The sequence below is a fragment of the Hibiscus syriacus genome, unplaced genomic scaffold (assembly GCF_006381635.1).
Source record: "Hibiscus syriacus cultivar Baekdansim isolate YM2019G1 unplaced genomic scaffold, ASM638163v2 tig00001383_pilon, whole genome shotgun sequence".
In the NCBI taxonomy this organism is placed as follows: Eukaryota; Viridiplantae; Streptophyta; class Magnoliopsida; order Malvales; family Malvaceae; genus Hibiscus; species Hibiscus syriacus.
In genome coordinates, this window is record NW_024061868.1 from 50,055 (window position 1) to 63,709 (window position 13,655).

Sequence of the window (13,655 nt, forward strand, 5' to 3'; positions counted from 1 at the left end):
TATTTTTATTATTAAAATTAAAAAGATTTAGAAAATAATTGCTTATCGTCAACCACAGTCGACCTTTACAACCGATAATCGAATGTCCTGAAACTTGTTGATCTCAATTGAAATATTTTGATTTCTTCATTTTCGATATGATATTCGTGGATTTTAGAGCATGTTCCTACAAAATGAAGGTCGGATTCAGACATAGGGATTGAGGTGAAGCGAAACATGAAATTTGGGATCGAATGATCACCATCTACAATAATCGACGACGGCTGACGTTTCTATTTTATCATTTTTGATTGGATTAGGAGCATGCTGAGACAAAACAGAGGTCAAATTCGATCTCAAGGGATCGAAACGAAATAAATGATGAAATTCGGACCGGATATCCATCATCTATTATTGTCGACGGTGGCATATAATGTCGACGAACAGTGGACGATCACCTTTTATTTTTATTTTATTTTTTAAATTATTTTTATATTAAATAATAATAAAAATAGCATGTCACATTAAAAATAACAATACAATAATTCATAATGACCAAAGCATGAGCAATATGGAATTTCAACGAGTAAATTAGAAAAATTAAAAGTACAATGAGTGAAATAAGAGATATCAGAGTTCATCGAAAAATAGTATATTTTACTCACTATATATTACTAAAAATAAATATAGTTTTAATTTTTTTTATAATAATATGGCATTACTCAGTTCATTAATATAATTTATTTGTGACAACCAAATAATTGAGTGATCTATTTGTATACTTTTAAATTATATGACTTATATATAATCTTATAATAATTGAATGATTTGTGGGGGTAATTTATCCAAAATTAAATCTAAAAGCATATGATTGAACCCCCTTGTAATAATTCTTTTTCTTCCCAAGCAGCTCCCGCCCTTCTTCAAAGCCGGAAAAATATAACCGAACACTTCAATCTTTCCGGCGGAAATCGAAGTCGGCGGAGAATGGTGTCCCCGGAAAACTCCAATTATTGGTCACACTTCGATTATACAACCTTGATCGACGATATCCCTGTCCCTGACGGACCTTATCCCGGTTTTTCTTGGTCTACGCAGCCAATCGACGCCCCTTCTAACGTTGTCAGGTCCCCCTCTTAGAAAATACCTGCTTTTTATCGCTCTTTTTCTTCCTTTTAGAATTTTCAATTAGGGTTTTGATAAATGTTTATTTGACTTTTTTGGCTTTGTCAGATTCCTTTAATTCTCTGGGGGGATTTACTTTTGGTTTAATATGATTAAGTTTCATGGATGTTTTCATAAAGTTTCGATTTTGCATCTGTTTTTCATGGAAAAGGTTATGAAATGCTTGTGTGTGTGTATAAATTATGTAAAATGGTTGGGTCTTTATCTGAAGTTTATGAACAGATTTATTTTATTTTTAGGGGATATTATTGTAAGATTATTGTTTTAAAAAGGTTGCTAATAATTTATTTTTCTGAAAATTTAGTGCTGAGAATTGATAAAATTCACCTATTCTTCATCCTAGTCAACGGTTAAGATCTACGAACTTGCACAAGGAGGCATTATGTTCAATCCACCTGTTATGTCTTGCATTTGGTTAAGACTATGGTGTTTGTTTGTATGTCATGTAACTTGCAAATTTAGTTCTTGAGTGCTCATATGTTAAGGGAGATGTGGTTTTATTAGAATACATGCCATTCATGCTCTGCAATCTACTACTTGCTTGTTTGGAAAGCATTTTGTGTTTTAATCCTGAAATACAATTTTCATGAACCGGGTTTGTGGTTAAAGTTATCAGAGGATTCTTTAAATCGAAGCAGTGTTATTATTGGAATTTGGAACATAGTGCTTGAGGAAGCATGTTTTATGGACATCTTTTAACGTATTTTGGAAACAAAATTTGTTGCAAACTGAGTCAGTGATGACTGAGGATGCTGTAGGCTTGTTCATTTGCATCGTATTACCATGCAATAACACTGTTGACTTGCCTTGTCGTCTTTACTTAGTATGGGGTTTTATGCTGTGCTTCTTGAGTCTTTCAGATATTTGTGGAATTAGAAATTCTGATCTATTGGGAGGGTAGGAGCATGTCTTGATTAACTTTTTGGAAAAGGTTAGCAGGAGTCCTTATTCAGGTCCTTGGTCAATGGTTATCATTCTGATCTGCAACTGTATTTGGTGCTTTATCCATTAGACCTTGAATTTTTGAATGAAAGAGAAACCTTGCTTCTGAAATGGCTTATTTTGTAAGCATTCTGAAATGGCTTATTTTGTAAGCAGATGTCTCCATCAAGATCTTTATGTGCGTTGGGATTTTAGTTTCGGCATAGTTAATTATGTCTATTCCAGTGTAGATCTTCCAATTCTTTGTTGTTTTCATTTAACCTTGGCAGTTGTGTTATGATTTAATATTATTGGCAAGTGAGATCCTATACTTTTTCTTTTTGGAGGGGGGGAGGGGGGGTGTTCTAACATTGTCTTGTACCTTTTCACTTGGTTATTTTGTTGGTTTTCTTTTCCTGGCTCATTTTCTTTATCATCCATTTTGATCTGTTCCTAGTGTGGGAATCGATGGCTCATTTGGAGATTCAGATGGTCTAAAGGAATCTGGTTCAAAGAAGAGGTAATACTGTCTTTCATGCACTGTATGGTAAATAAAGTAGATTAAAAAACATATACCACCCGTTCCACTTTCCCACTTGTACCCTGATATGTTTATTTAGAAAACTGTTTAGAACTTGGTCCAATAGGTGGACACTTCTGTGTTGTGGGGGTTGTGGGGCTTAGAATATTTTTATTGAAGGAATAATATAGAACTATTCAAACTTTTAAGCCACGAGATATTGAATGGACAAAAAGAATAATATCTAGGGACATTTACTTTTGAGAAGCTGAAAGCATTTTCATTTGTCTTGGCGTTTAATTGATGCAAAACAATATAGTTGCTCAAGTATGCTGCAATTCATGTCCTACAATAAGATGATTTAGATGGAGCATCATCTATTCTTCTTGAATGTTCCTTTTTCATTATTATTGACATGACTGACTCTGAATCTTCAAGTGTTTCAATTACAAAACAAAACAGACGAAAGTGTTATATCAGAGGAATCTTGTTTCTTACTCCTTTTCTATTGCAGGGTTAGATCCGAATCATGCAATGCATCAAGCTCCAAAGCATGCAGGGAGAAGTTGCGTAGAGATAGGTTAAATGACAAGTACTTGCATCTCTTTTCTCTTCTCTTGGTTTCTCTTTTGTTTGCTTTCTATCTCTTCCAAGCATGAATTGTTCAACATTGTGTAAATAACAGGTTTATGGAGCTGGGTTCTATTCTGGAACCTGAAAGGCCTCCCAAAACTGATAAGTCTGCTATTTTGATTGATGCTGTCCGAATGGTGACCCAGTTACGAGGTGAAACCCAGAAATTGAAGGATTCAAAATCAAGTCTCCAGGAAAGGATTAAAGAGCTGAAGGTGAGACTGGTTTAAGGGTCTATTTTTGGGTGAATAGCCAAAATCCTTAGCATGCAATTTGCTATTTGGAACTACTGCCGTCTAAAAAATAATAAAACATAAAAATATTAAACTGCATTTCTTCTTTTTAGGCTGAAAAGAATGAGCTTCGTGACGAAAAGCAGAGGCTGAAGGCAGAGAAGGAAAAGTTGGAGCAGCAACTCAAAGCAATGAACGCACAACCTAACTTCATTCCGCCTGCACCACCGGCCATCCCTTATGCATTCACTGCCGCCCCAGGTCAAGCTCCTGGGAACAAGTTGGTTCCTTTCATTGGTTATCCTGGAGTTGCAATGTGGCAATTCATGCCGCCTGCAGCAGTCGATACCTCACAGGACCACGTGCTCCGTCCTCCGGTTGCCTAAGCTGGCAACCAACAATTGTTAGGGTTTGTATTTGACACAAACAAGGATATTAGTCATGTCATTGTTTTGGGCTGTTTTAGTTTCACTCAAGTTTCTCTAACTGGCTTTGTTGGGTGACTGTCTGTAATTGTACTCTTATGATTTAGTGCTGGTAATTCCATGTAAATTTCTAACAAGTTCATCTGGCAACCTTTGTTTTTCATTCTGTTCTAGGTTAAGGTTAGGTACCCGTCTCTACAAAATAACTTGTTTTGTGGTCAATTTTCATAATTAATTTTATACTGCTTCTGTTAACCGTATGAATACCAAATTTAATTGCATTTAATTATTTTGGTTTACAAAACCTCATTAGTATTTATTAATAACAATATTTTAATAAAGGAAATCAAGATAAATGAGGAATAGACAAAACATAAGGTTGTTACTATTTACATGATAAAACTTAGAAATGGGAAGTAATTAATATTTTCCACTTTCTTGTATTGCTGCAAAAAAATTATTAGTTTGGGGTGATTATAAGGTAGTATATGTTCGAAAGATTTTTAACCATTTGATAAAACTTCAAAGCAGACATGCACTCGAACCCGATATTTCTAGAGATAACAATTATTCCTTTAACTATTGAGGTCGCTTAGTTCATGTGAGAGAAGATGGGGTTTTGAGTGGGAACAATGTGCAGTTTTTGTTGAAGAAGATGGTGAATTGAAGCCGGTTTCAAGGTTCCAATTGCGACCGTCGAGGATGTCGAGAATGTGTTGTATAACTTGATGGCTATCAATTCACCTATTACCAAATCTGCCAAGGTCTTGAGAGATTTGGTCTCGAATGTTACTGGAAAGAAGCAAGTTTACTTCAAATTTTCCAAGCTTATCTGCTGAACATTTCCAATGCTGATAGTGATATATAAATATAATATTGTCAAAAGGACATATCAAGTAGTTGAAGTTGCCTTGTAGCTCAAAAAGGCAGCAATCTATTGTTATGCTAGTTGGTGTTTGATGGCTGAATCCTTTAACTTGATGTTTATATGTCACCAACCAGTACCTCATGGCCTATACCGACTAACCATGAATATTTGAACCCGAAACCGTTACTTACATCGGTATATTAGCAAGCTTTCAACCTGGGGTTCTTCATTAAGTATCAAGAATCAGAGATTTTGCATCTTTTATGGAAAGAAAAAAGAGAAATCATCATAAGGGAAGAACAGTCGAGGAAAAAAAACCCAGAAGGCCTTGAATTTGCAAAGAACTCTCTCCACTTATAGGTTCCTCGTATACAAACATTGTACATATGTTTAATCATCATTGCGGTCACTCACTGTCCTCCCAAAAAGTCCTTGTTAAGAAGCCCTAATATGACATCCCTTGATGAATTTATCCGAGAAATCAATGTACTTAGCCCACAACGGTCGGAGCTGAGGGAAGGCTATATCGAGCCAAGGCTTCGCTCTGCCGTTGAAATGGATGACCCCGGCCGTTTTGGCATCGGATAAAGTCGTGTTATCTTGGTATCCCAATCCCAACATGTGCCAAAATGGATCAATCACATGAACATGCCCATAGAATGCAATTAAACCAGGGGGTAATGTTCCCAGTTGCCACAAACTGAGGTCTGATTTGAAGTTCTGCAGAAAAAAAATTGATTTAATCAGCATATGGTAATCGAAGTATGTATGCATATATGTCTATGTGTGTGTATATGTTACCTCTTCAAGCCAGTGATAGTATGTAAGGCTAATATTTGTCTTCCTCCAAGCCTCAAGATCGAAAATGTTCATGCCATATGCCCATGCACATTCGTTTGGATCGAAATTCTGCATGATCAAAGGGTGGGAGAAGTTGAGATAGCTCTTGAACCGCTTCGACATTACAAATGAATCTTCACCCGTACATGTCTCCACTGCACCGTTAACTTTTCCGATCATATCGATGTCCCATAGAGGTGAAAGATCGGTTTGAATCACAATGTCGTCGTCTAGGAAGACTACCTTGTTAAGGCTCGGAAACAACTGCGAAATCGAGAAAAGTCATTACTGTTTGGACTATTTCTTCCCTTTCCATCTACTTAAACTAACAAAATATAGTCTTATGTATTACCTCGGGTAAATGTATCCGAATGTGATTCATCAAGGAGTTGTACTTCGGACTCAATGCTTGTAGTTTCGCGGCGATAACTTGAGGCTTCTCAGTATTATTTGCTATGATGACGGATGATCCCCCTCGGAACTGTGACCTTACTCTCTGATCTTTTTCCATTGCTTCCAAAACAGGTATCTTCCCTTTCGAAAGCCAATCGAATTGATGTAAAGCCTTAACCTCGATTATTGCAGGGTCTAAAGGATGCAATGAAAACCAGGCCTGCATAGGGGAGTAAGTTTTCCTATCGGTTATTATGTGCAGCACGAATTTTTCGGGGTGTAACGCATTTTTAACAAGCGATGTCGCCACAACCGAGGCTGCAAGCACATTATCTGAGGCAAGGACAAAGTGGAAGTAAGAGTTATCGACAAGGGCCGGGACGAGTTCCGCTGAAGGGAGTTGGATGCGAGCGGCTGCATTGTTCGAGTGTTCGTTGGCTAGCTTTAGTGCTAAGCAATGAAGCTCTTTTGGAATGCTGCTCGATGCTACGTGACGGTACAAATATTCTTGGATTTTGGCTGTTCTGGTTCTTTGTTCAAGCAGAATTATCTGGAAAAAAAAACCAATGTTTTAGCTCCAATGATCTCTTATATGGGGAAAAAAACAGAACAAATGAAGTTAATACCATTTCTCTGAGCTTTAAAGCAAAGGTTTTTGCATCTAATATGCTTTGTTTCATTTCAGACATAAACTCTTGTAATGTCTGAGGAACATCAGTCTTTCCCTGTACTTCATCTTTGCTTACAGGTTCATCTAGGATTTGGTACATCACCTCTGGGACCTATTTCAATTAAAAAACAAACACTTAATTCATATTCTTAATTATTACCTAATATTTGAAAAAAAAAAAAATGAAATAATTTGTTAAATAGTAGAATGAGTTTAGGAATTTACATTTGATTCAATCTTTCTTCCCAAGATCCTTGGTCCTAGTCTCTTTCCCAAGCAGCCTACCATAAATCCAAAAATAAAAATAAAAAAACCAGTAATTAATTGTGATTATTGGGAAATGAGCATGCATGATATATATATATATATATATATATATATATATATATATATATATATATATATATATGCATGTATGTAACTTTGTTTATTATCAACTAAGATTCCCTCTGAATCTCCCATTGATTTTTCTCTCTGACTATGGATATTCATCAAATCTTAATGACATTATCCTATATGATTTTTTTCCAGTGCATCTTATATCTGCAATATAGGAACTTGATTACATTTTCCATGAACACCAATGTTGCAGAAAACAATACCTATATGCATACATAGAGTTTGAATAAGAGAAAAGGTTACCAATGGAGGAACAGTTGGAATGATCGCCATCAATGCTATCAATGGTGGACAAAACAAAGACGAACCGGAGAAGGAAGGTGAAGAAGAGAAGTGAATAGAAAAGCATCCGATAAGAAACCCTCCTGGTACCCACTTTCACCTTGATGAATTCTCTTACACCTTTCCCAGGAAGCACCGTTACATGTCTCAAACTGGGTGAGATATAGAGCTGCATCTTTACTCTCTTGGTTTGTCTTATGAACCTCTAACAGTTCATTTGGGAAATGATATGAAGCTGATGAAGAAGATGAAAAGGCCAAGAAAAATGGTGCAAAAAAAGGGAAGGAATTTGAATTGTAGTTGTCAGTCACCTAACCTTGCTTAGCATAGAGGCTATACATATATACATACATACATATATATATATATGGGGAAGAAGGGGGTGTTGTTAAAGAGAAAAGGACATGGGACTTTGTTCTTGTTGAGTTTTGGAGGTTTTGTTTTGAAGTAGGGAAGTTGAGAGATCATCAGAAATGGAAACTTCATAAGAAAATAAAAATCTTTGTTTGGCGTTACTTAGCTTTGCCTCCACATGAAGCTTTATGTTATTTACATCCATAAATAAATCAAATTTAATAACAAAAATGAGATGAGATTGGAGCTTGACAACACATTACGGAATGGAAAATGACAGTCTCTTGCACCTGGAGTGGGTATTGAAGCAAAGGGACTTCGGTTGTTGGTATGAAAACTCAGCAACAACTACATTTTTTTTTTGCACATTTTCATTGGCCAAAATGTTCACTTTTTTGGTTTTTTTTCCTATTAATCACGATTTGAGTGCATTATATTTGGTTTAAATTTATATTTATGAAGTGGTTTCGGTAGATTCATTTGTTAGAGATTCTTTTTTTTTTTTTAAAGTTAAACAACAATTTATTTTTTATTTTTATATAAAGGTACCTTGCAAAACAATCATAAGAATCATGATATATTGACCATATTATATCAGATAATATATTTAGTTTGATGCTATAAAGTAATGCTATTATTTACATTAAATATCACAGCTAAATATTGGTCTCTTATTTACAAAGTTTAACATATGAGAAACCTCACAACATAATATCCACAGGTTCAGCTTTGCCTCTGTTTACATATTTCCAGCCCCATAGTATCAGAAGAATATATGCACCCCTGGAATTGGGAGAGATGTCGAATTCAATTCACGATAATAATAGGAAGAATCAATGCTTAGCCGAAGGAATTGCTGCTTCGTCTTGAACGACTTAATAAAGGGTTCAGATTACCTCTAACCATAATCTTCATTAGCTTCATCTTCGAAATGATTCTCCATCTCTTGAGGCTTTCGCTGTTATTATTTACAAACTTGAGTTGAGCTTTCCATTCTTAAGCTCTCTCTATTATAATTTCGAGATGCTATGACTGTTATTTACAAAAGCCTTCGGTTCCTATGGAGGCATATTAGGACCATTCAAACTGGTTCCTTCGCTGCTAGTGTGGAGTTCAGAGAGTGGAGCACCATTTTCAGTCACGGTGTCAAGAGAGCCAGAGCAGGTTCTATGTGAAAGCCTGCCATTTTCAGGCGGCCCGGACCTTTGATGCAGCAGGTGTCCATTGCTATTGCTATATACAGTTCGAATCCTGTAACCAGAGGATGAGAGTTGATGATGGATATAAATGTCAAACATAAGCCTGTTGTAATAGAAGCCATTTGATAATGGAGGGAGAAAAATGAGGGCTCAAATCCAAGAGCATAATACACCACATTTAAATTGACAAAACTACATTACTTAGATGTAAAATGTATTCTTTCAGAATGATACTATGAACCAAAATTAGAAGTATCTGAACTTTTTTGTGGTACAAGGAATAAAAGAATTGACAGACATCCTGGGAAACATTACACAATCATTTATGGATAGCATTCAGCATACCTTGCTTGCTGGAACTTAGGAGTTTGAACGTAGTCAAAAACCGGAACCAAGTTTTTCGACCGTGCTTCAATCATGTGGGTTGGAAAGTTTTCAATTTCTATTTCCCCGCCAAAAGCATTTTCTTCGGCCATTTTGATGCTATCCATCACCATTGATTGAAAGTACATCTGAAAGAAAATGAACAAGAAAGATAAATATCATTAAAAAAAACATGGTATTTCATATGCAGTTTTTGGACTAAGCTAGCCAGCAGCCCGGCACCTTTACAAATAGGCATATCTCCGCAAACAAACATCAAAGAAATTCTTAATCAAGAGTAATACCTGTGGTTTTCCCCACAGTGACACCCGAGTCTCATGCATCTGCAGTTCAGCTTCTGAAATATACAAATTATGTTTTTCCTGAGAGTTTGTATTTGCTTTGTTGACAGTACAGGAGGGGTTAGGGTATGTACTTCCATCTTTTGCTTCTTCAGGATATACTTTATTGTTATCTAATGTTCCATTCTCACCATATATATCAACATTATCATCCCGCTCCCTTCGTGTGTGTTTCTGACATATATTCCACTTCTGGATTGCCTCGACTACTAACCTTACATCAGAATCTGTAGTTGACTCATATGTTGTGTTCAATCCAGTAACAACAGGTGTCGAATCAAGCTCAGCTGATGGTCGTAAAGCATATTGTATCATACATCCGGAAGGAGAGAAAACCAAAAGGTGGTATTTTCCCTTTAAAGAGCTGCTCTCAGAAAGCAAAAAATTATTGCCTTTGCAGTTATGGAAAGAGCAAGCAATGGCCCCTGAAAGGGAACCCATCCTGCCAGTCGCAGCAGCCGCAGCACCACTTACAGTACCTCTCCAACCATTACTCCCGTTTCTTATTCTGCTAACAACAGAAAGTGTAACAGGGGGTCCAGATGCACAAAGACTTGAATTTGGCAGCCGTGGAACTTGTGGCTTAGTCATAACACCCAAACTGCCATTTTTATGGGCAAAATCAGCATCACCAGACTGAAGACATACAGATCCTCCCATTGGATTGATAGCAAATAGATGGATTGTCCCTCTTGAAGAACTAATCATGATCCTGTTGCTATCATCACTGAAACTAATATCCTGTATTACCTGAAATCTCAAAAGAACAGCAAAAGTCAAGGAAAAAACTCTGATTGCCAACAACAGATAAGAATTATACTTGGCATTGTCTTACAGCATTTGTAATACCACGCTGCAGCCGGTACAGATGAGTGTATGATGTTTGTGTATCACAAGCAGATGAGTTTCCAGGTCCAGGCATAATCTTGAATACATTGATATTATGACCCTGAACAGAAGCTGTCACAAGAAGCGTCCCACTAGGATCAAAGCATAATGCTGTAATAGGATTTCTGTGCGCCCTAAACTGAGTGATTACAACTTTACTGACAATATCTCTGACAATTACCTAATAAGCCCAGAGAAAAATATAGTGATAAGTAAAAAAAATGGTTTTGCAAGTAACCTTTTGGCAGATATAATTGGCACATAAGTAAGCACAACCTAAAACTCGTTCACGCTTAATTAAAGGATCTGCAAGCCGGAGACTAAAACATATACAGTACATATATAAAATATTGAACAGAAAAGTTCCAACAAGAATGTCACACAGGATTAGCAACTTGCAGATGTAAAATTAAAAAGAACTGAATAGGGGCGGGGTGAAAAATATTAGTTTCAGTTGCAAGAGTAATCAAACATGGGGAGACATATATGTACCATTCCGATGTTATCGACATCCACTAAATGGCCATTAACAGTTCCGTTGCCTTTCCATCCAGGACTTCCAGATTGCAGATAATTGTATGAATCAGGAAGGTATCTCGACAATTTCCTATATCCCATGTCTCCCAAGGTTACAATGCCAGCAGCAAGTTGCTTGCTTGATTCTTTTGCATAGTGTGCAACAAGGCTCCCATTTGAAGAAAAACCCGGGAAACTTGCAGAAGGTGTAAGATGTTGTGGACTGACACGTCCACAATCAGAGCCTACAACCGGACTTCCACTATAAGCGAGCCACCTAGGACCAACCGCTACAGGTCCGTAACCTATACCCCCAGAACCAGGGCAGCCTGAGACTATCGGATTCGTAAGAATGGTATATTCTCTCTCTAGTTTTGTGACATCAAAACAATGTATCTGTAAGATATAAAAATACGTTCTCAAACTGTGGCTAATCGTAACGGCCCCAAAAATGTATACATAAAGTGACATACCTGAGCTGCTTGAGCTACAGCAACAATTCGAGAACTGCACCTTACAGAATAAACAGCTGATCTGAACTTTAGCATATGTACATACGATTGAGATCTCAAGGAATAAAACAGGACAACGGTAGGCACAACAGTACCATTCCCAGCATCATGGTTGGGTGTGCTTCCATTACATCTACCCTGTATGTCATTGTCCCTGGAGAGGGAGCCATCGGCACAAACTACCAAAAGGGGACGGCTGTCTGCAAACTTGTCATCCAATCTCTTTGCTGCCTCCAGTTTCGGTAGCATTTGCATAAATGACACAGGATCTTCGCGCTTCGAAACCAAGTCGCGGACATTATCTGCTTCTTCAACATCCCAAACCTGGAAACCAGACCGATAACCAAGAAGAAGAACTTGTCGAATGACATCTCCCTCGCCTTCTAACTTGTCAAACCCAGCCCAATTAACCTTTACACCATAAAAAATAACAAGGGTAATGTAATATGAGTCGTATTGTCTTCTCCATCTTAAAAAAAAAAAACAAACAAATTGATATTACTTAAGAATCCAATTCTATAACAACACTCAGCGTACCTATTTAGCCATTCAACTCTGCAACAGATTCTGCACGGTAATTATTTGGGAAAAAAAGTCTCTTCTTTTATTTCTTACCTGATCATACTCAGAATCATCTTCCCTATCAACAATCGATGATGCCACGGTAACTGCCGACCGTGCCACGGTGGAAGCACCGGAAGAAACGATCCTTAAGTAGCTGGAAATGGCTCGGAACGAACTCCGAGCGGACCTAGAAACGACACTTCCAACTTGAGTTTTGGATTGCCCGTGTCCATCTCCACTATTCCTCATAACCCTCAACACCCAATTAAGGGAAACCCAAAATCAAAACTATCCACAAATTTCTCCTTTTAATAACCCCAATTCTATAATTAAAAAAAAGGGGAATGAGAAACTTAGAAGAAATTATGAAAACCCAGAAAGAAACAACATTTTAATTGAAGAAAAAAAATCAGGTTACAGATATTTCCATTTGAAAAACAAATAAAATAAAACCAACTTTTTTTTATAGAAAAAGTTAAGGAAAACTAAACAGAATAGAGACAGATTCTGAATCCAAGCAGGACAAAAACAAACCGCTTTGATCGTTGTTTCTCTGCAAAAAAAACAATTTTTATACTCTAAAAAATTGTACAAATTTGAATTCTCGGATATGAGAGGTCCTGACCGGAACAAAACGAGAATAATTTAAAAATTTTCACAAAAATAAAAGAATTTTTTTTCAGTTTTGAAACCGAATTTTTTCAAACAAAAAATTGGGAAATTAAGAACATGGGGAAAAGTAAAATTTTAGAGTGGTTTTTGAAAAAAGAATGGGGAAATCATCCAATGAAAGACTGGAATATGAGAGAGTTTTGAGAGAGAGAACAAGAGGTTGGATGCTTAAGAGATGAAGCTGTCTTTCTTTCTTCTTCTTTTTTCTTCTTCTATGCTTTGCTTTCGCTTTCGAATTATATAAACTTTTGAATAATGAGTTGGTATTCTGACGTTGAATTTTATATATATATTTTTTGGTATAATTACCTCTACTATAGATTGACTAATCCAACTCAGATATTACATAGACAATGTCGATATTTTCAACTTAATTTATTTCATTCGTAATTGTTAAGATTTGAGACTCTGATTTTATTTAAGGAATTTAGTGTCTCATCCCACTAAATCAACGATTGTTGATACATGTAATTTTATATTTGATAAACGGTTTTAATTAATATTTAAATAAACATTTTTAAAATATTATCATTGCATTTAATCATTTTGATAAACTATTTACTGGTAAATAAATTTATTTATTAAAATTTTAAAAACATCTCATTCATACCTATTATAAAATTCTTATCAGATTAATATATAAATTAATTAAGTCCATCTAAGAAATAATTAAACCATTATTCACTCAAATTAGATATACGACGTGGGTTATTCCGAATAGTTCAAACAAAATCTTAGAACCGGAAGAATAAATTTTACTAATTATATAGTAATTAATGACGTTATATAATTGTTTTTATAAAGTAGTTAAAAATTACAACTTTAATTTTTATAAAAAAGTTACAACTTTAAATTTAAATTCAACATATAGTACGAA

At 36.0% G+C, this 13,655-nt stretch overlaps 3 protein-coding genes across 3 annotated transcripts; 1 reads left to right on the forward strand and 2 right to left on the reverse strand.

The window, feature by feature from the left end:
• Nucleotides 1-858: 858 nt before the first annotated feature.
• LOC120126354 (transcription factor ILR3-like) lies at nt 859-3,866 on the forward strand. The gene is made up of 5 exons (XM_039144572.1): nt 859-1,106; nt 2,543-2,605; nt 3,120-3,197; nt 3,291-3,453; nt 3,585-3,866. Exons 1-5 carry the CDS (start codon nt 967-969, stop codon nt 3,855-3,857), a joined length of 717 nt encoding a protein of 238 aa, XP_039000503.1. The 5' UTR covers nt 859-966; the 3' UTR covers nt 3,858-3,866.
• A 1,132-nt stretch (nt 3,867-4,998) lies between these two features.
• On the reverse strand, nt 4,999-7,571 carry LOC120126363 (probable galacturonosyltransferase 12). Its single transcript, XM_039144579.1, has 6 exons — nt 7,310-7,571; nt 6,893-6,948; nt 6,624-6,779; nt 5,957-6,547; nt 5,566-5,868; nt 4,999-5,484 (listed from the first exon to the last, which is right to left on the reverse strand). The coding sequence occupies exons 1-6, from the start codon at nt 7,521-7,523 to the stop codon at nt 5,200-5,202; spliced, it is 1,605 nt and encodes a 534-aa protein (XP_039000510.1). The 5' UTR covers nt 7,524-7,571; the 3' UTR covers nt 4,999-5,199.
• Nucleotides 7,572-8,323: 752 nt separating this feature from the next.
• LOC120126374 (autophagy-related protein 18f-like) lies at nt 8,324-12,594 on the reverse strand. Its single transcript, XM_039144587.1, has 8 exons — nt 12,455-12,594; nt 12,158-12,421; nt 11,504-11,953; nt 11,007-11,426; nt 10,462-10,695; nt 9,570-10,376; nt 9,247-9,413; nt 8,324-8,953 (listed from the first exon to the last, which is right to left on the reverse strand). The coding sequence occupies exons 2-8, from the start codon at nt 12,353-12,355 to the stop codon at nt 8,761-8,763; spliced, it is 2,469 nt and encodes an 822-aa protein (XP_039000518.1). The 5' UTR covers nt 12,356-12,421; nt 12,455-12,594; the 3' UTR covers nt 8,324-8,760.
• Nucleotides 12,595-13,655: the final 1,061 nt, after the last annotated feature.